The sequence below is a fragment of the Lissotriton vulgaris genome, chromosome 8 (genome assembly GCF_964263255.1).
Source record: "Lissotriton vulgaris chromosome 8, aLisVul1.2, whole genome shotgun sequence".
Lineage (NCBI taxonomy): Eukaryota > Metazoa > Chordata > Amphibia > Caudata > Salamandridae > Lissotriton > Lissotriton vulgaris.
The window spans coordinates 61,419,211-61,440,968 of NC_141696.1; the positions used below are offsets into that span (position 1 = coordinate 61,419,211).

Genomic DNA, 21,758 nt, shown 5'->3' on the forward strand with positions numbered 1-21,758 from the left:
TTTGTATGTGGCAGCCGCCACTGGATGCAAAACCACCATTATGGGTGGGATAGACATTATCAGCTAGTAAAAGGGATTTGGTATGTGGAAAAGTGGTTTGCCATCACAAATTACTGAGGCCGCCTCATTTGCTGTCAAGGACAGCATGACCTGAGAGAATTTATAACAGAAAAGGTGATTAAGTGAGGAAAAAGTGAATAGCAATAAAAGCAAGTGTGTTGACATATTTGTTACTTGTGAAACTCAAATGTGCTCTCCCCACTGGTAAAATGCAGGGAGTTATTATATCGTGGGGTGAGTTCTCCAGCAAACTCCTCCCTGCTTCTGTTGGCCAGTATCTCCTTACCTGCACCACCAGGGACTTGCTGGAGACCAGGTTGGAGTCACAGAGCAGGTCCCGAAGACCTGCTGGGAAGGCGATGACATCATCACAGTCTTTGTCCAGTAGGAATGTGTGCCCCCTCAACTCTGAACTTCTCTTAACTTGAGACAGCCCAAGTTTTCCAAGTGTGAGGAGGGCATCTTCCACCCTGTGAAAAGCAGGAGAGGCACAAATAAAGAGAGAGACACAACTCTTAAATAATGCAAAAAGCCCACAGATGCAGTGACAAGATAGCACATTAAATACAAAACTGATTTGTAATCATTTGTATAAACCCTCTTGTGATTTTGGGGGGTTATATTGACACAAGATGTATGTGAAGGACAACTCCCCAACGCTGTGAAATACCCTATATTTCTGGCAACAGATCTCAAAAGGTTTGGTGAACAGCAGTGGCGGCTGACCCAAATGTAAATTGGTAGGGCAGCGCAAGGGTGGGTTAGGGAAAAAAAATCAAATCAAAAGACTTACCTGCCAATCCCGCTGATGCTGCTGGCCGCCTCAGTGCTCGTTTTGTCCCGAAAGTCCATGGGCCACAAAGCACAGGCTCCCCACCCAATCCAGACGCTGCTCTCATGCTATACCTAGCATGAGAGAAGCGCCAGGATAGGCCTGGGCGGGCTGGTCTGATCCTCGCTCAAGTACAGGGAGCCTGTGCCTTTTCTCCACGGTTGGAGAAACATAAGCACATATGTCGTTTGGCGGCATGTCCAAAACGATATGGGCACTTTCAGTGCCCACCATTCCTCCTCACTGCCATGCCCTCCCCTCACCCCCTCAGTGTGACATCAACTCTGTCATACGGTGATCAATAAAATGATAATATTGTTTTATTATCATTTTATTTATCATCTGCTGGCCTGAGCAGTGTGTGACGCTCCTCCCCCATCACATGGGTGCCGCTCCTGGTGAATAGGAGAAGCAATAGGACTACTACTAACGTGTAACTTTTGGAGCCAAAAATGTGCCTCAATTATATAACTATTCTTTACACCCTTATTTCAACTGCTGAACCATTTGTCTCACAAACGGTGTTGTGTAAAGAGGGGCGAAATCCGAGAGTGTGTTCTACAAGGGATCAGAACTCGAGGCATCCACATTAGTGGTAAGGAAAATTAGACAAAGGACAACACACTCAAGCAGCAGGTCCTGTTGGCATCACTGTCAATCTACTTAAAGAGCAAGGATTCCTGGAGGTCCACTACGCTGTCAGTATTAGTTGCTGACTATATTTGTTTCCCAAGAGTGGTGCCCTTGATGATCCAGCTTCTTATGGGTTTTTTAATGCAGGTAAAAATGTATGCACATGTCTTGCTGGTATTTTTTTGAAAAGTGGGCCTTGCAGCATCACATCACCAGCAGAGCTCAAACTGAATTCACAGCTCACCCTTCTTGCCAAAGTGTGGGCATAATATCAAACAACATGGTTCCTCAATGCACGTGGAAAAGCCAAAAACATGCATGTTTACTTCATAGACCCTCATCTGCGTCTGACAGGGTCACAGGGATCGGACCTGCGGGAAGCTGCACAGATTGAATTAGATCCTAAATTTTGGCACCTTCTATGAGAGCTTCACTCCAAGATGTGGACCCGTGTGCAGCTCAAGAGTGAGGGAAATACTTGGATACTTTACAAACTCTGAATAGCCTCAAACAAGGTTGCTCATTTACATTTAAAGCAGCGCAAATCCTCAATGATGCCATTGGGAAGGACCAGGGACTCTGGTCAGAGCAATGGTGGCCTGATCATCTGAAGCCTGCGCCGTTGCCGAAGGAGAGGGTGAAGAATCTGGGTCTCTGGCTCGACGCCGGACTAACATTCGATAAGTAGACAAAAGCTGTAGCCACAGTCTGTTTTGGGCTTCTGAGAGGACTGAGACCTCTGCTTGGTTTCTTCCCTACCAGAGTGCGCCAGACCATCTTGCAGGCTTCCATCCTGGCGAGGCTTGATTACGGCAATGCCTTATATTTAGGTGCCAATAAAGCTAGCATCAAGCGCCTGCAGAGGGTCCAGAATGCAGCCGCACGCATGTTAGTTGCTCTCCCAAAATCTCACTCTGTGGCCCAGGTTCTTGTGAAGCTGCATTGGTTGCCAATCGAAGCGCGCATACAGTTTAAGGTGCTCTGCACTGCGCATAAAATCTTGAGGCTCCAAGCCCCGGTGGGGCTATTGGGCCTACTGAAGCAATACCTTCCTAGCCGAGCTCTGCATTCGGCTAATCAAGGATTGGTCTGTGTCCCCCGTGTTAGGAAAGCAAGGGCAGGGGGCCTTTCGTTCGGCCTCTTGGCGGCCAAACTGTGGAACTCTATTCCATTAAATATTTGAGCTACCCCTAGCCTTCGGACGTTTCGCAAATCTCTGAAGATGTGGTTGTTCCCTACTTTGTGATTCCTGTTGCCTGCTATGTTTCCCTGCTCTTGTCTGGTTTCTGGTTGCGCTGGGACGCCTCGTCGCTGAGGCAGCCATGCGCATTACAAATCCTGTAATAAATAAATAAATGTTTGCTGTACCTCAATTAGCAGGTTAAGTAAAAATGCAACAAAAAAAAACAAAGCCTTCACAAAGCCAAAATGTCTGTCCTTTATTGGTGAACCATGGAACTACTGGCTTTACCAATGCTTGTGTTTTGTGGTTGGCTATGTGCTTTTAGTAATACTTCATTTAAAAAAAAATAATTACAGGATTGTTCTGAAGAGTGCACATGCATTTATGCACCTTGGCGGCCATCTTGAAATGTTTTTTGTTATAAAGTATAAAATTCATTTCGAGATAGGTGCCGATGCTTGCGCCTGTGTGCGCTATTATCTTGAAAGTATATCTTTCATCAACTGTAAAAGCAATTCTAGATGGCCACTTATGCATGTGATTGCATGTGCAGCATGAGTATGTCTGAAATGGTTTTAGATTAAAAAAAAAAATGCAGACTGGTGCAAATGAAAAGTGGAGTGAGCTACCTAGTATCTGTGTGTGTTACTGCTGCCCACCATCGGAACAAAAAATGTAATTAAATAAGAATAAAAGAAGAATTATGGTAACCGTCCATGAATGTGGACGCATTCTCCCACCTGGATGGCCATTTCGGAACTGTTTCTGCCACTGGTAAATAAAGAACATGTGTGAATGCCACGTATAAAACAAAGTGTGAGGCCCAGCAGCAGCGTGTGGAATGCTACCAGAACATCACAAAACAGATTAAAAAAAAACTGTAAATACATTAAAAAAAATATATTACCCCACAAGCTATGGCACTCCCTTTCTGAATGGAAGGAGACATTTTGCACAGGGTGCCTGCTGTTGTTGAAATAGAATGAGGTCTCCTGCTGAAGAGGGCTTACTAGTTGCCCCATGCGCTTTGCTGTGATGAGCAAAAGCCAAGCAAGAATGCCAATTTAACAGAACAATGGATAAAGACCCCTCAGTAAAAGCCCCTCTATGATGACGTATTTTACCGTTAAAACAAGGATGCAGCACAAGTCAGCTAAAGCGGTCTCCAAAGGCCAGACCTGAAAAGTTAAAGTGATGCCTTTTGGAACAAATCCTCTGAAGCGCTTAGGACAGATGAATTCTAAATTAATCAACCTCGAGGCAAGGCTTCTATTTCGTTTAATGAGGTTGGGCTCCACCTAACCAGTACTGGTGTATGCGGGCGGCATGTAGAAATATAAGAGAGCTTTCCTGTTTCCTATGTCTGGTTAATTTCTTTCTTTTACTGTGTGTTATGTTATAGTGTCTGTCAAAGCGCCAGGACGCCCCTTTGCTGGGGCAGCTGCGCGCTATAAAAATATAAATAACATAACAAAATAACATAGCTCATATCCTGTATTAGCTCCTCTGCTGCATGGAAAGGTTCAATGGCCCTGACTGGTAAACTTCTACCTGAGGAAGGTCTTTCCGAGCTCCATATGGGGATGAGTTTGGGGAGGTGATGCCCTAAAAAGTTCAGCTGGAGCTGGAAAATCTTGCAGGAACGTTTTGCTGCTCAGCACTGAATGTAACCTCCAGTTGCAGTTGCAGCTTTGGGTTCTGGAGCTTGGAAAGTAGAGCAGAGTTTGCCACAGTATGTCTTCCAACCAGAAGCCCCTGATGCATCAGGAGGTTTTGGAAAAAGCATGGTTGTCAAGAAAGAGCTGTGTTGTGTATGGGACTAGCGGGGGAAAGCTAAGTTGTAAGAAGGTTAGATGAGGTCTATCTTTGCCTGTTGGAAGGTCTTCGAAGTGTTCCTCGTGACTCGCCTAATAAAGATTAAACCTGAAGTGGAACAGGGCAGGGGCCTTTTAGGGAGATTTCAAGGAGACATCCAAATTGTCCACATAGCAAGACTTCTTACTGGCCACCTGCTCCGGTCGGAATTAAGGGTATTTTAATAATAAGTTCTTGTTTTGCCCATTGATGTGTACCTAGGTTTCATGTCATGATATTGACTCACCCCGCCTTCCTCAGAGAGCTCTGGGTCATATTTATCAATGTCTTGCATCAACCTTGTGTCACGCAAAGGGGGCCCAAGGGCGACACAACAACTAAGTCACATTTATCAAGCCACCTTGTGTGGCCCCGTGTGGCTTGATAAATCCAGAGTAACACAACGTTGCGTTACTCAGCCCCAGGGAGACATTCCATGGGTGGAGCGTGTGTGTTCACACACATACACCCATGGATTTTGGCACATTTATAGATTGACCAGCACTGGTGGACCTGGGAATGCGTCAAAATGCTTTGCCTCCCGATGGGAGGCGTAACGAGGAGAAATATCTTTATTTCTCCTCGTTGTTTCCTCTTTCTACGTGTGCTGCTTCTGCAGCACACATAGAAAGAGGAAAATGAGTCTCAGGATTGTTTTTGTGCAGGAAGGTGTGCCTTCCTGCACAAAAAACAGTCTTTCCTACAAGGCATGCACCCTTGCACTATGTTGCAAGGGTCCCGGCATTGGCACTAGGCTGCCAAAAGTACGCCATCACATGGAAAGGACAGGAATGCGCCCAATGATGATACATACAGTGCATTCCTGCCCATTCCCTTACACGCAGAGCAGCAAGGTGGCTTGCTGCTCTGCGTGAACGTTTGATACATCTGCCCCCTGGTGTCTGGAGTGGACATCTCTTCGGGACCTCCGGCTCTGCCTGCTCGCGTGCTGCAGACCTCGGCAATAGCCTCTTGGCCGCTGCTTCACTGTGAGAGCCTCTGTCCTGCAGAATCAGGAGCTTCTTGAAAGCAATGATATATTGTGCATCTCATTTTGACTGCCTGATGGCTTCTGTGGCAAGGCTGCTTTTGGGGTCGCCTTTAACATTCAAAGAGATTTACAATTCGACATAATAACAAGTTGGATTTATTGTGGCTCTATTAATCTATAATTATTTATTTTATGACTGCAAATGTTTGTTTTGCGCTTGTGAAAGGATTTACTCACACAAACAATTTCTTAGGCGTTAATCATTTAGCTGGGGTCTTCGGTTGACCAGAGTGTGGGTGTAACAGGGGTGGCGCCTGTCGGTTACTGAACACAGATTGTTTGTGAAACTTGTTGGCGAGCTCTTCCCATCCTGGACAGAGTGGGAGATGTCCTCATGTGAGGGCCTGTCTAAATCCATTGAGTGTGAGAAGAAGGGCACTCCCCCCACAACATTGGTGGAGGCTTGAGTGAATGGGTGTCTCTGTGATGAAAATGCTCTCCCCGAGGAGGAAGAAAACTCACAAGCTTCCAAAAGCATTTGCATTTGCGCTGCTGATTTTCTGGTGCAGAAATATATATTTTCATGAGAAAATGGAATTTACAAAAGTGCGTATGGAAACTTGTAGCGTTCGGAGGTTTCTAAACCTGCTTCAGAGATTGCATGTGCTTTGTCAAGCATGGGTGAAACCCTGAGGTTGCAAATGTACCTCTTACTCTTGTGAATTAGTCCCACATCATCAATTAACCGCATCGCTGCTGCGGTGATTTTTGCGCTGTGCGGCATTTTTCGAAATACCGCGTTACATGACGAGCTCAGCTCGTCATCAGCACACGCCACCCGTGGCTGATGACGAGCACGAGCTCGTCATACGCATCGAAGGGGTTAAAGCAAAATGTAATATTGGATATTTTCCATTGCCTGAAACTACTAAAGTTGTAAGAACTTAGGGCCAGATGTATGACGTATTTTTGCATGCGCAAACAGGTTTGCGCATGCAAAATACCTAAGGGCCATGTACAAACCCTAATTAGTGAGTCACAACTTATTTTTGACTCGCTAATTAGGATGTGCCACTCGCTATTAGGAAGGGGTGTTTCAATGGTTGTCCCTTCCTAATAGCGAGTCTGAGCCCCATGTATGACTGTTTTGTGACCGCAATTGCGGTCTCAAAACAGTTAAAATTTACCACCTACTTCAAGTAGGTAGTAAAGCATTCGCAAAAGGGAAGGGGTCCCCAGGAGACCCCTTCCCCTTTGAGAATACATGGGGAAAATATTTTTTAAGGGCAGGCAGTGGTCCCAGGGACCATTGCCTGCCCTCAAAAAATTAAATGAAAAAGTTTCCTTTTTTTTAATGCATCCTGCTTTCCTTTAACCCCTTCTGTACTGCGCGAATTTTGCCCCGGTGATGAACGTTCCATTGGGGCTATGGAACCATGACGGAACGGTTCCGTCATAAGCACAGGCCACCTTACGCTCATGACGGAACCGTTCCGTCATGAGCATTGAAGCGGTTTTTTAAAACCTGCTTTAATTAAAAGCAGTCCTAAACATGGAGGTCTGCTGAGCCCAGCAGGCCACCATCCCTGGGAGGTCTAGCCATTCTCAATGGGGTCGTAAATTGCGAGTGGCTCATTAATATTCACGAGCCTCACATTTTGTGACCCCTTTGGGAATCACTAACATTGTCTGTTGTACATTTGCTTTTACAACTCGCAAATTGGGACTTGCGATTTTTCACAAATTGCGAGTTGCAAAAGCAATGAGTCGAACATCTGACCCTTAGAAGCTGTCAAAAATATTAAACATCTTCGTACAACCTTACTCTAAATACGATCTCAGAGAAAAAGAAAACTGCTGTCTTTTTCAGAGAACATTTACTTCTCTCCTATTTCATGAACACCCTGGGTGACGGATTAAAGGTGCAACAAACCTGCGAAGTATTGTGGTCCACTGGCGGACATCATTAAGATGTCGCATTACAGACATGCCTGTGATGACCGCCCACAGAAAAATGAATGCAATAAGTCAAATTGTATCAGACTACGAGATGACAACACATGCACAACATGTGAATATGTCATAGATCAAGACTGCATGAGTTACATGAACATAGAGGTAGTGAAGTCTCCAGCATGACGGCCATTCTGGAGTGTGTGAGCAAAGGTCCAGTCCTCCTCTGATGTTGTCAAGGAGCTCTGTGAAGATTTCAACTGGTCCTCAATGCAGCTGCAGGCTCCCGTGTGGGAAAAGGCCAAGACAGGTCTCACCTGAAGTCAGCACCCAGTGCAGTGGCACCGGTCACACAGCCCTAGAACCGGCCCTGAGTCCTCATCTGATGTTGTTCGGAAGTTCTGTGAAGGTTGCTACTGATGATCAATGCAGCTGCAGGCTCCAGTGTGGGAAAAGGCCAAAACAGGCAGCAACTGAACAAGTGAATGCCCACCCTCTGGTGTCTGTGATTCTTTGTCTTCGTCAATATTCCCTTCTCAAGTACAGTCAGTCAGTACAGGGTGTCGGGTGTTGGGCGCAGTCTTTGGAGACCACGAATGTGGCCACCCCCTATCCTTATCATTGGTTGATGCAGAGCGCCATTTATGGTTTAAGCAGTGATTGGGAGGCAGGGAGAGTCACTCCAGCATTCATGCCCTCCCCGGAATCACTCTTTCTCCTTCTTGGGAACAGCACACCAATGCCGATTAAGCCTCAGTTGGGGAAGAGTCCTTCATCGCTTCCACACTAGTTTGCACTGCTATGCTTTCTCTGAGACACAGCGGCTGTGTTCCTCTGCCAGTGTCCTCCACTGAAGGCATTTTTCACTTCCCTGATATCGAGGCAGTCCGCAGCATCTATGGAAGCTTCTTGCAGAGTTTGCAAGTCTTGCCTCCACATCTATGGACAACTGACTGTCAGGGACCCCACTCTCCCCAGGAGTTCCTCCGGTACTCTGTAAAGTACCACCTCTTTGGTCAGAAAGAAATCTGAACCAAGCGAGGAAGCTTCTATACTACTTTCATAGTCTTTTTGCAGGCAGCGACCAGGAACCTGTCTGAAGTAGTCTCGCTATTAGCATATCTCCTTTCTGCAGAGGAGTTACCGTCTTTGTTTCAGGGGATGGTTGCCACAGCAGGTAGTGATGAGGAGAAAAGTTACAAAGGAGAGGGGTTAGTCTTTGATTCAGAGTAGGGTTTCCGCAGCAGGTAGTGCGGGGTGTCTCAAAACGAAGCACTCTACACATGAGCACAATCACACATGGGGAACACTTGCACCTGGCTGCCATGTTATGTTATGTTATTTTGATTTTATGGCTCAAGCTGCTGCCCTCTAAGGCATCCTGGTGCTAGCAAACTCAACTCCTGAATAGAAAGAAGTCTCGGCGGGGGTCTTGAAGACCCAGGTTTTGAGGGTTTTTTCCAGACCAGAACATTGACCAGTTAGTGCTGGGAGAGTGGGAGCATGTTCCAGTTTTTGCCGCCACCAATGATTAAGTGCAGCCAGCTGGCCTAGTGCATACAACATGAGGGGAGCTGGCTAGGAAGAGGCCGGTTGAACATAGGACATGGGTCGGGTGATGAAAAGCGAGCTTCCAATTAAGATAAGATACTTTCTTGGGTAAAACTTTATGGGAGAAGCAGAGGGCTCTAAATAGAACTTGTTGGGGCGTGGCCAAGATGGCGGAGTGAGAGGACGCTTCTTCTCGCAGCTCCCCGACCAGACTAGGCCCGAGCCCTGAAATATAGCTTTTTCTCCCCCCACCGGAGCTTAACGGCATGGGGAGAAGCGGAGGAACCTGAGGAGAAGACGCTGGTCGAGTCCTAGCCTCCGTTCAGCCTCAGGATAGCCCGTCGGACGGTGGAGGTCTGGCCCGAGAAGCGTGAAGAAGAGGAGGCCGACCCCAGAGCACGTCGACCGGACGCACGCCGCGCCCATTGCCGCTTGGAGTGCGCAGCCGGAGGAGATACTGCAACGCCACGACCGGGAGGTCCTGAGTGCCTGGGGGGACCCCCGAGTCAGCCCCGTGGGGGCAGCAGGGTGCGGCGCGCGAGTCCCGGCCTACTCGTGAGACCGCCCACCGGAAGAGTATCGGAGCGGCAGGGGAGTGGGCCCGGGGCCTCGCGCGGAGCCTTCCCGCCCCAGCCCCTCCAGTGGCGAGACTCCACGGCTTAGGGGACGCCGAGGTCCACAGCAAAACCGGCGTCCTTGGTGGCCCCGCAGCTTGTATTGTCAATTCCAGAGCGATTCTTGGCCATTGGCTCTGTGACGCACGGCGAAACTAGACGGAGGTGGAACATGGCGGACTCGCCCTGAGAGGCCTCTGTTGGCAGCTGTGGCTGGGGAGTCTTGCATGTTACCGTAGGGATTCACAATGCCTCTCCCTTCAGGAGTGATCGGGGGCAGAAGGAGGAGACGATCGCCGGTGATACCATCCGAGCCAAGTGGAGCCCGCGACAGACGGAAACCGGCGAGGCCTATAGGAGGAGTGAGCATCCTGTCATAGCGGCCACGTCTGGAGCCTAGCGTGACGGACCCAGAGGTGCTATCCCCAGGCAGTGCTTGGTGCAGTTGCCGGTGACGATCACCAGTCCCTTCTCTGACCTAGGACACCACCGGCGGACCGAGACACATCGAGTAGAAGGGGACGGGAGACCTGGCCCGCACTCAATCCAAGATGGCGTCGGGCAGAGGCGCCAAGCGGGGAGAACGCACTCTCCCCGACATGCTCAGCAGATCCCAGCAAAGAGGAGATAGGGGGCCGCTATCAGCAAGCCCTGCCGGAGGATCGCAGGGTGTGAATGGAGGGGAACCGCCGGTCACCAGATCGTTCCTTGAGTCGCTGTTCAGCACCCTCAGAGATGATTTTCAGACACTGAAACAGGAAGTGGCGGGTGAGGTTCGGGAGGTGCGCAGAGAGGTAGAAGAGATCGGGGAGCGAGTGGCCACGGTGGAGGGCACGAACCACCGTATTGATGAGGAGTTAGTCCTATTGCAACAGGAGGTGTTGCGCATCAGAGAACAGCACTTAGATCTGCAAATGCACAATGAGGACCTTGAGAACCGCTCTCGGCGAAACAATATTCGAGTCCGGGGGGTTCCGTCCTCGGATGAAGGCTCAGATATAGCTGGCTACTTGTTCCGAGCTATCCTAGGTGAACCACCTGAATTCCCGGTCAGGATCGATAGAGCGCACCGAGTGGGCCCGCCACGACGAGCATCGGCACCCCCTCCGGACATTTTGGCCTTCCTCCCGGATTTCCCATTAAAGGAACGCATCATGGCTGAGGCTCGGAAACAATCCGCATTCACTTTCCGTGGCCACTCTGTGGGCCTGTATCAGGACTTGTCCGCCATTACTCTTCAAAAACGGAAATCATTCAAGATCGCCACGGACTTTCTGAGAGAGCACGACACACCCTATGCCTGGGGTCACCCCTTCCGCCTTATCTTTCGATGGAATGGAACGATGCATCAACTTAGATCGCTTCAGGAAACCTGTGAGGTTCTGGGGATCACAGCAGAGGAGGAAGATACGAACACGCCGAGCCGGAGGCGCGGCCCCAGAGACGGATGGCAGAGGGTGTCGCGGAGACGAGGGTCGGCCAACCCCAGGAGGCCGGACTCGCCCACCATTAGAGCCAACATGGCGGATGCAGTCTCCGAGACGGCCAGAAGCAACGCCTCCAACGGTGATGTGGCTCTTACAGCATAATGACGCTCCGGGGGGAGAACACCACAGCCTTACTGGAGTAGCAGGTTCGGGTCTTGGAGGGCGGGGGGTGGGGGGGGAGAGGGACGGGGGTAAGTGGCCGGACGTCCACACTGGTAACTCACCACAGGCTTGCCCGAGGGCATGACTGGGACTGACATTTGTATGGACTTCAGGGGTTTGTGGGGGGGTGTGGGAGGAGGGCGCTTGGTTGTTTGCATGAAGGGTTTGTTGGGGTGTGGAGGGTGTTTGTTGAAGGGGGAGGGGGAGGATGAGCAGCTTGGGGGGCGTTTGAGGGGGAGTCACGGGGACCGTCCAGTGCAACTGTTTCAGTCATCACAGCCTTGCTGTGCTTCTATACATTGTCTACACCGCACCCACCTCTTTTAGACCGTGACACACTGCTTCTACCTTTGTTTTACCCACACAGATGACGGCTTTCACAGTAGTTACCCTTAATGTGAAGGGATTAAATAATCCTGTCAAGAGAAGGGCGGTCCTTTCCTTATTGGAGAATACCCACGCAGACATTTGTCTCCTGCAGGAGACTCACCTCCTAGCCAAAGACTGCCAGAGGATGCGCTCCCATAAATTCCCCACGCAACTCTTCTCCTGCAATACCACTAAGACCGCTGGGGTTGCAATTTTGGTATCCAAAACGTTTAAGGGAGAGATCCTCCATAAGTTTGCTGAGCAGAAGGGGAGACTCCTGGCTTATAGGGTCAAATACGGGGGACTGATTTTCACTATTGGGTCGATGTATAGCCCCAATGAACACCAAGAACGATTCCTACACTCGGTTGTGGTGGATGTCACCGCCACACCAGATAGACACGTAATCATAGGGGGACATCTGAATATGGTCTTCGACTCTTCCCTGGATAGGTCGGTGCAGCGGCACCCGCAGACTGGGGAGATCTCGCAGACGGGCAAACGCCAACTAGAGGAGTCAGATCTCCATGACCTTTGGCGTTGCTTACACCCCACCACCTGGGACTGCTCTTATTATTCGCACTCCCACAAGACCTACGCTCGTCTCGACCATCTATTGGTCTCGAAACCGGTCCGCGACTTAGCCACAGCTTCAGCGATAGGGGTTCTCTCTCTATCGGGCCACGCCCCGGTTACGGGAACGTTCCAATTGCCACCGATGTCGCCTAGGCGTGGAGTGTGGCGCCTCAGGGATACCTTGCTGCACAAACAGACGGTGGTAAAGCATATTCAAGACTCAATTCGGGAATACCAGGAGCACAATGATAATGGTGACACTACCCTGGCAACACAATGGGCGGCACTGAAAGCGGTGCTCCGAGGGAAATTTATTGCCATCTCCTCCGCTGAGAATAGGGAGCGTCAACAGAAGCGTGAGGAACTCACTGGCAAAGTGCGAGAATTGGAACAGGTTCACCAGAGGACGGGGGCTCCCAGAATCTGGAAGCAGCTTAAGGCTGCGAGGAAGCTTTTGGCAGCCTTAGATATGGACAGGGCGGAATATGCTGCATTGCGCTTGAAGCATGCATATTATACAGGTGGGGACAAGTGCGGGAAACTCCTGACGCACAAACTTAGGGAAGCACATCAGAGGCACTTAGTGGAGGAACTATCGTCACCCGCTGGGGGGTCAGTAACGGAAGACGACCAAATAGCTGAAGGCTTCCGCCGATTTTATGCTGATCTCTACAAGGGCGAACCCCCGTCATCACAAGCAAAGGAGGGCTACCTGGCCTCGGTTGACCTTTCCTCTCTCACTCCGGAGCAAGCGGAATATCTCGAAAGGGACATTCGGGTGGAGGAAGTAATTACGGCCATCTCCAGGCTCAAACATGGGAAGGCCCCGGGCCCTGATGGTTATACTTCCCTCTTCTATAACACTTTCTGCCCTACGTTGGCACAGATCCTCACGCGCCTATTTAATTCCTTCTCCATTCCTGGAGCTATCCCCCCGGATTTGCTTAGGGCAACGGTCTCGGTTATTCCTAAACCGGGGAAGGATCGGACGCAATGTGGCTCCTACAGGCCAATCTCTCTCTTGAATATTGACCTTAAGTTGTATTCTGGGATCCTGGCGGTCCGTCTGGCGCTTCACCTCCCGGGACTAGTGGAATCGGATCAAGCCGGGTTCGTTCCGGGGAGGCAAACGGTGGATAACACCAAGAGGGTGGTCCATGTACTGGAGAAAGCCTCCAGGATACCCGGGGAAAGGATGTTGCTGGCAGTTGATGCGGTGAAAGCCTTCGACAGGGTGCATTGGCCATACCTAGAGAACGTTTTAGCGAAAGTAGGTATTGGCGAGAAATTTCGCACTCTGGTGTTTAACTGCTACAAGTTTCGATCAGTAGTGGTACGGGTTAATGGCTGCAGCTCCCAACAGTTCGCGATAGAAAGGGGCACTAGGCAGGGCTGTCCATTATCCCCGCTTCTATTCGCACTTTATATGGAACCCCTGGCCCAGAGAATACGCCAGAATCCGAATGCGCTGGGAATTAAGATGGGGGGTACACCCACACTATCAGTCTGTACGCAGATGATATCATTCTGACATTAGCGGATCCAGGGAGGGCGCTCCCTGCATGCATTGATGAGATGGAAGCCTTTGCTGCCATAGCAGGCTTCAAGGTGAATATGGGGAAATCGGCGGCCCTTGACGTCTCGCTCACCACGGCCACCAGGACTGACTTGCAGAGGCGGTTTCCCATGCACTGGTCGAAAGACCTGGTGCCCTACCTGGGCATTCTTCTGGCACCCACGCTACCCGCAATGGTGACCGCGAACTACACTGCCCTAGGTTCGAAAATTAAGGAGGAACTGGGCCTCTGGAGCAAGGGCACGTTGTCCTGGCTAGGCAGAATAGCCGCGGTAAAAATGACCATCTTGCCGCAGGCGCTTTACCTGTTTCGCGCCCTGCCGCTGCAGCCCCCGAAAGGATGGCTGTTGCAGATTCAGGCGGACATTGCGCGCTTCATTTGGCAGGGCCGCAAACCTAGGCTCAAGAGGGCCTTGGCTACCCTGGCACCTGAGGCGGGGGGACTGGGAATACCGGACCTCCGTAAATATTTTCAGGCGGCACAGGTAAGGTATCTAGTAGAATGGAGCAAATGGGAGACCGAAAAACACTGGCTTTTTCAAGACCAGGCAGTGGCGGGCCGGACCTTGCAGGAAGTCCCCTTTTTGCGACGGACACATCGCCCTCCCAATTTATATGCATCTTACATCACACGGGTTCCCATGAGGGTGTGGGCCGCCACGAATTTGACTCATACACTTACCACCTTCCCCTCTCCGTTCACGCCATTGATCGATAACCCAGAGTTTCAACCTGGCATGGAACTTGGGGCTTTTGCACGCTGGCGGGCTGCGGGATGCAGAGCACTCTTTCATCTATATGGCCTAGATGGCATTATTCCGTTCCCAGAGCTCAGGAAGGAATATCAGTTGCCGGAAATGGAACGGTTGCGCTATATGCAGGTGCGCCATAGGGCACTGCAGCCACAGATACGGGAGTCGGCAGATCGGAAGCTCCTTCCATATGAGAAATGGCTTATAACACGCGCCTCAGACAAGAAACTTATTTCGGACTTGTACAAATTTTTGCAGCCCTCCACCTTTTGACCTCTATAACCCTGGTAGGGAACGATGGGAAAGAGAACTGGGGAGATCCTTAAGCCGTAAGGAATGGGACAGCATTGCCTATAGGGCTCGACACTCCACATATCACACTAGGCTTACGGAAACATTCACAAACGTGTTCACATACTGGTATTACACGCCTCAGAGATTGCATGAGATGAATCGCAACTTGCTGGCGAGCTTGCGGGCAAATGGGCACCCTCACTCATGTTTTATGGGAATGCCCGATGCTATCCCAGTACTGGGAAGAGGTCCTAGACATGATCGACTCCAACTTTGATATTGAATTGCCCCGCTTTCCAGCATATGTCCTGCTGGGCTTACCCAACGGGCTGATGTATCCTCTGAGGTCTCGTAGAGGGAGGCAAATTGCGATAGCATTGGGTTCTGCTGTACAGAATATACTTATTCATTGGCGCACCACCACACTCCCCTCCACCACAGGGTGGTTGCATAGATTATGGCATGTCCTGGGAATGGAAAAATTGTCGCTTATGGTGGCGGGAGAGGTGGAGCAGTTTAACGAGCTGTGGCAACCGTTTCATTCATTGCTTGTAGGGGAATTTACAGAGCTTACATCGCCCCAGATATCTCCGCCTGTTGAGGTTGACTACATTGGCAGATTCGGATGGCCAACGTGCCTAGACAAGAGAGCACTGGGGAAGGAGGAGCGGTTTAGGGGAGGAGGGCGGGTGATGTTCTGAGGCACTGGACGGGGAAGGGGAGGGACATGGTTGGGTTTGGGGAGGAGGGGAAGTTGGGGGGGTTTGTTCACTTTGGAGCGCCTTGTTGTAGCATACGCACCAGCCATCACATTTGGATGTACGCTACTCTTTACAGGACCCTAACACGCTGGTGCGCTATTATATGATTGTATCGGACGCTTTGCTCCTTTGTGTCAACTGTTTGTTTTTCTTTTCATTTTGTGAATGCTCAATAAAATGCTTTGAACCTAAATAGAACTTGTTTCATCAGAGGGAGTCAGAGAACGTTCATAAGTTGATCAGTGATGAAAGGCTAAAATATTAGGAACAAGTCGGGCAGCTGCGTGTGAACAACTTGAAGCGAGTGTGTCAGGTGTTTGGAGACACCTGTGTAAAAGACATTTCCATCCCGGTTGCGATCTCAAGGCGATAGGTGCCTGAACAACATTTCTCCAAGTGGCAATGGAAAGCTACAACAACACTTTTCAAAGCATTTTAAGAATGGCCAAACAGATTGGCACAACTCTGTTCACTTAAGTAGTCCTAGTAAGATCGCAATCGAAGAGGAGACCGACATTCAGACTGGCTGGGTTCGGAACACTGCCCATGTCAGCCGGCCGCCAAAGAGAGGACCAGATGTTGACTAAATTGCCAAACATGAGAACCTATGTCCTGTAAATAAGATGTGGCTCAAGGACGATCCCTGGGATACGGTTCTTGTGAACAGTGAGGAGTTGAAACTCAGCCAGTTTAAGGCAAGAAGGATTGCATGAGACACCGTCTTGAATGCCACACAAAAAAGTCCTGGAGGATCATGGCAGTGGATATTCCATGATCCAAAATCAGATGCGAATTGTCCATGCGGGCCAACAGAGCAGTATCATAGCAGTGGAATGTGCAAAAGCAAGATTGTGAAGGGGCAAGTAACGCATGGGTTCCTAAGTATGAGCGGAAAATCCGTTCCGCTCGCGGATTTTGCGAATTTTCGGTAAATTCGCGATCCGCAAACTCCCGCGAATTTACCGAGAATTCGCAAATCCGCGAGCGGCGGATTATTCCGGGGGCAAAAGTTGAACCTGTTGTAACTATTTTAGGATGGCGCCGGCAAGCTGCTAGCGCCATCCTAAAATAGTTACTAAGTTAGCTTCAACAGGAAGCTCTAATAGATAAAATCGAGCAGGTGCTCGATTTTATCTATTAGAGCTTCCTGTTGAAGCTAATTTAGTAAGTATTTTAGGATGGCGCTGGCAGCTTGCCGGCGCCATCCTAAAATAGTTACAACATGCCCTTCCTGTAGCGTCGTCGAGGCAGGTGTGCCTTCTTCACAAATCAACCGTGGAAAATCAGCTGTGATGCTGGATAGAGGCTTTTGCATCCTTGACTTTCACGAGCACAATACCCGTGTTGTTCTTGTGACCAAGGGTTTCTTTCTCTTCATCTGCTGAACTGATCTTTCTCTGACCTTTTATACACACAAGAAGCATGTTGAACGCGCATGGTAGCCCTGCCCGTTTGGCCCCGCCCACACACTCGCAGTTTGCACAGTCTGCCCGCCATTCACCCACTATGATGGACAGCTCACTCAAGGGACCCCTGCGCCCGTCGGGGCGATTGCATAGTAACACACACATGGTCGCTCAAACTAGTTGATGCTCAAATTCAGTGACTCATTCATTAGCCCAAAAAAAATCGCGAGCGTCGCCGAGGCTGGACAGGTGTGCCTTCTTCCCAACTCTACCGTGGAAAATCAGCTGTGATGCTGGATAGAGGCCTTTGCATCCTTGACTTTCACGAGCACAATACCCGTGCTGTTCTTGTGACCAGGGGTTTCTTTCTCTTCATCTGCTGAACTGATCTTTCTCTGACCTTTTATACACACAAGAAGCATGTTGACCGCGCATGGTAGCCCTGCCCATTTGGCCCCGCCCACACACTCGCGGTTTGCACCGTCTGCCCGCCATTCACCCACTATGATGGACAGCTCACTCAAGGGACCCCTGCGCCCGTCGGGGCGATTGCATAGTAACACACACATGGTCGCTCGAACTAGTTGATGCTCAAATTCAGTGACTCATTCATTAGCCCAAAAACAATTGTGAGCGTCGCCGAGGCTGGACAGGTGTGCCTTCTTCCCAACTCTACCGTGGAAAATAAGCTGTGATGCTGGATAGAGGCCTCACAAGAGGCATGTGCACTCGCATGGAAGCCCCGCCCCCGCCCCAAATCCGCAGATCCGCAAAATCCACGGATTTTGCGGATCCACGATCCGCAAATCCGCAAAATCCGCGGATCGTGGATCCGCAAAATCCGCCCATGCTTATGGGTTCCCAAATAACAGGAAAGTTGAGCCTTCACCATCATTTCAGTTTCGAGGCATAAGGTGGAAGAGAGACAGTTTGGTAATTAACCAAACAGTTGGGATCAGCAGTGGGTTTTATGAGCAGAGGAAGCACTAGGGCATGTTTCCAGAACTAAGAAACAAAAATTGAGGACAGGGAGAGATTGCAAAGAGATGCAAGAGCAGGACCTAAAATGTTGACTCCTATGTCATAGATATAATTGTGGCACAAGGTAGAGAAGACCCACATTTAATAGTAGGGGTGGTTGTTAAGAGTCTTGGGATCAAGAGGCTAGGAAAGCACTATTGCTGTATGAAGAACTGGAATTTAGGAAAGGCAAGGAATCTACTTGAGGCTCAATCGAAATTGACTTGTATTTTTTTTTTTAATCTAATAAGTGTGCAGAGATGGACAATCTGTATGCTTGCATAGCACCAGGCTTGAGGATATATCACGTACTTACTAATGGAGACCATCTGGCGAGAAGAGTTAGAGTTAGAACTAGAAGTTATAAGACTAGCAAAGTGTGGCATAACAATCTTAAATGGCAATTCTTGAGAGTTGTATGTGAGTTTATCAGAAAGTAAAACTATCTCTAGATATGGTCAAGGGTTAGCGGGGCTTTTTAGGGCTTTTAATTCCTCCCAATACCAAGCAGCTGAGGGGGGTCTGTTTTTAAAAGGAGTAATAAAATGTAGAGTACTGAAACCAATGATTAAAATTATTAGCAGCGGACAACATGCCTGAGCTAGGAGCTAACAGGATGTTTAATAAGATATTTAAGATTGTACCTTTGGAAATAAAACTTCCGGGGGGGCGGGGGGGAATGAGTGGGGTCACCAGGAGATTTAAAAGGAGAATGCCCCTGTTTAACAGGCCGGAAAAAAGAACTCGGGCAAAGATCAGGCCAAATAGTAGGAAATTAGTCTTTAACGGTAGTACCCTCAACATTTGTGAAAATTGGTTCAAGACATTGGCGGTTCCTCCTTAGGGGCGCCAGGGCATTGACTCGCCACCTCCCTCTGCAATAATTGTTTACCTTGGCTTTTATCGCTTTTGTATTAAAAAAACAATCTGATGAATTGTTTGTTTGCATGTAAAAGTTGCAATGTCAGGTTGGCAGCAGAAAAGGACCCGTGAATTGTATTGCACATATGTCAGGCGGGGCTTTTACAGTTCAACCTCACACAGTCACAATACATTTCTGAAGTGCTGCACAAGTGTCACGCATTGCAAGATGTCAGATAAAGGAACTACAGGACTTGTCAATCAAGCACCCTTTAGCCCTATCAAGAGTCAGAATAGAGAAAAAGGCTGTACCTCCAACTATAGCCCGGCTTCTGATAGGGTAGAAGCTTGTGAAACTGGCTCTGGTGTGCTGATAGAGGGAGGAGCCGGGAGAGCGGGAATCAGGAGACATGCAGAGCTCGCAAGCTCTTATCGAAGACTACTGACCCAGCTACGTTTCATTTTCAGCAGTTTCACTCTCCAACTTTGTGTGTTTTTCTGCTTGCTGAGGACTGCGTGTATATGTCTTTGCATGTCTTATTGGGATAGGTGTGTATCAGGGCTTTAAGTGGAACGGATCTTGCTGGTGGTCAGCTCTGGCAGTTCTTAAAAGCAGGTGAAGAGACTGGTCCCTATCGGGCTCTCCATTTTTGCCCTCACCCTCGGTGAAAAAAACAAATCTTAACTCTGCAGCAGCGCCACCCTTTACTGCTTTTAATGTAACTCAAAAGGGACTCGTTATAGTTCTTTCAAATTCTCATGTCAGAACTGAAGCATTTTCAATGGTAGATACAACAAAGCCAAAGTTGGTGCTCCTTAATCATTTGCAACTAACAACCATTGACAGAGCCAATAGTCCTGCCTTGTTGTAGATGTTATGTTACTTGTTGTAATACATATCTGGATGTATGGACAAACAGCAAAATACCAGTTAGGTGGCACACTTTTTCAGTTTACGTGTTTTTCAGCCACGCCTTTAAATACATGGGACACGCCCCTGTGAGAGACCCCCCCACATGTTTGCATGCGCGAGAGGATGCTTGTGTGTGCTTGTGTTAGAATCTGCAGTTTGTTGCATGCTCTCTCTCTATATATATGCTCTGATTTATAGTGTAAGTGGGTGTGATAAATGCAACCGCTGTGCATCAGTGCTCGCTGGACCAGCCTTGTGTGCTAAACCCACTGCACGCCTCCACTCTCCTTTAAATAGCAGAGAGAAGACCAATAAATCAGGCTTCTTACCGCATGACATGACTGTCACTGTACTTCTATCCGAGGTGAGGTAATAGCAGCCAATATCAGGTTGCGCAGTCACGCCCTTAGCAAGAAGTAGAACCTGCCACATTACGCTGTCACTATCCTGATCAGACTAAACGAATGGACACTGCATTTTAATGTCAGCAAGTGTTCAAAATGGGATGTGCTACAGTGGGTCTCCAACCTTTTCTGTATTGAGAGCTATTTCTGTTCAATGAAACACATTGAGAGCTACTAATATTATTAGTGTTCTATAATCTCAATTTTATTATATGTATATTATTTAACAAGCATAATCTTTATAATTTAATGATTTGGGGTGCACACGGGTGAGTTGCTCAGAGGTAGCTGGAGAGCTACAATAACTCATGAGCTACTGGTTGAAGATCCCAGGAGCTCATATGTCATGTTTATGATCCATCCATGAGTGACGCATGGTCGCAAGTGCCCCATATCAAGTCATAACTAGCACTCTGGAGAGAGCAATGGGACATGTCCTTTACTGAAAAAGCAGGACTGCCCCAAAACTTCTAATACGTGAAACGAGAGGCCAAACCAAATCAAAGTGCGTGCTGCTTCTTCAAAGGCTATAATCAGGTCCACTACATTTTCTGTATAATTTATGGGGATGGCGCATTTGTCCACCATCTCCTGCTTTATTTTCAGTTTTTTTTTTTATTTAATTTGTTTTTATTGTTCCCATCTCATGTTCTACATCAACGGTTAGTCATTCCTCAATGCAGCGTCAACATTCAGCTGCAGTCAAGCAGTAGAGCAACTTTTCAAATTTTTGTTTTTCTCCCAAACTCTTAACTTACTACTTAAAGGGTCAAGATACACGATCCGTGTCATAAATCAAATACATTTACAACAAGGGGTGGTGAGGGACAGAGTCTCTGAATTAAACAGAATACTCTCACCCAGTCAAGAGATCAGGGCTAGATCCAACACCGTTTTTTAGCTCACTGCACCATCCCAGTTTCAGAACCTGGCTGTATGCAAATTAGGCTGTTCCTGTCCCAGTGCATGATGGGAACAGGGCAAACCAAACTACAAAAGCCAATTCTTACACTGGGAAGGAAACAAGCTACCGGGGACCGGTTTCTGGCATTTCAGCCGTCTTCGGCCCGGCTTGCTTGAATCCTGATGGTGCAATGAGCAAGGGACTCACATCTGAGTATACCCTTCCACGCTTAGGGTGGACAAAAATATTTACAACAAGGGGTGGTGAGGGACAGTCTCTGAATTAAACAGAATACTCTCACCCAGTCAAGAGATCAGGGCTAGATCCAACACCGTTTTTTAGCTCACTGCACCATCCCAGTTTCAGAACCTGGCTGTATGCAAATTAGTCTGTTCCTGTCCCAGTGCATGATGGGAACAGGGCAAACCAAACTACAAAAGCCAATTCTTACACTGGGAAGGAAACAAGCTACCGGGGACCGGTTTCTGGCATTTCAGCCGTCTTCGGCCCGGCTTGCTTGAATCCTGATGGTGCAATGAGCAAGGGACTCACATCTGAGTATACCCTTCCACGCTTAGGGTGGACAAAAATATTTACAACAA

General features: G+C 48.8%; 1 protein-coding gene across 1 annotated transcript in view; it reads right to left on the bottom strand.

Moving 5' to 3' along the window:
* LOC147693383 (protein NSUN7-like) overlaps positions 1 to 21,758 on the bottom strand; it is a 162,218-nt gene that overhangs the window by 34,837 nt on the left and 105,623 nt on the right. Inside the window, exon 5 of the mRNA XM_086933716.1 lies at positions 347 to 530. Within this exon, the coding sequence (XP_086789842.1) occupies positions 347 to 530 (184 nt within the window). The remainder of the gene's footprint in view (positions 1 to 346; positions 531 to 21,758) is intronic.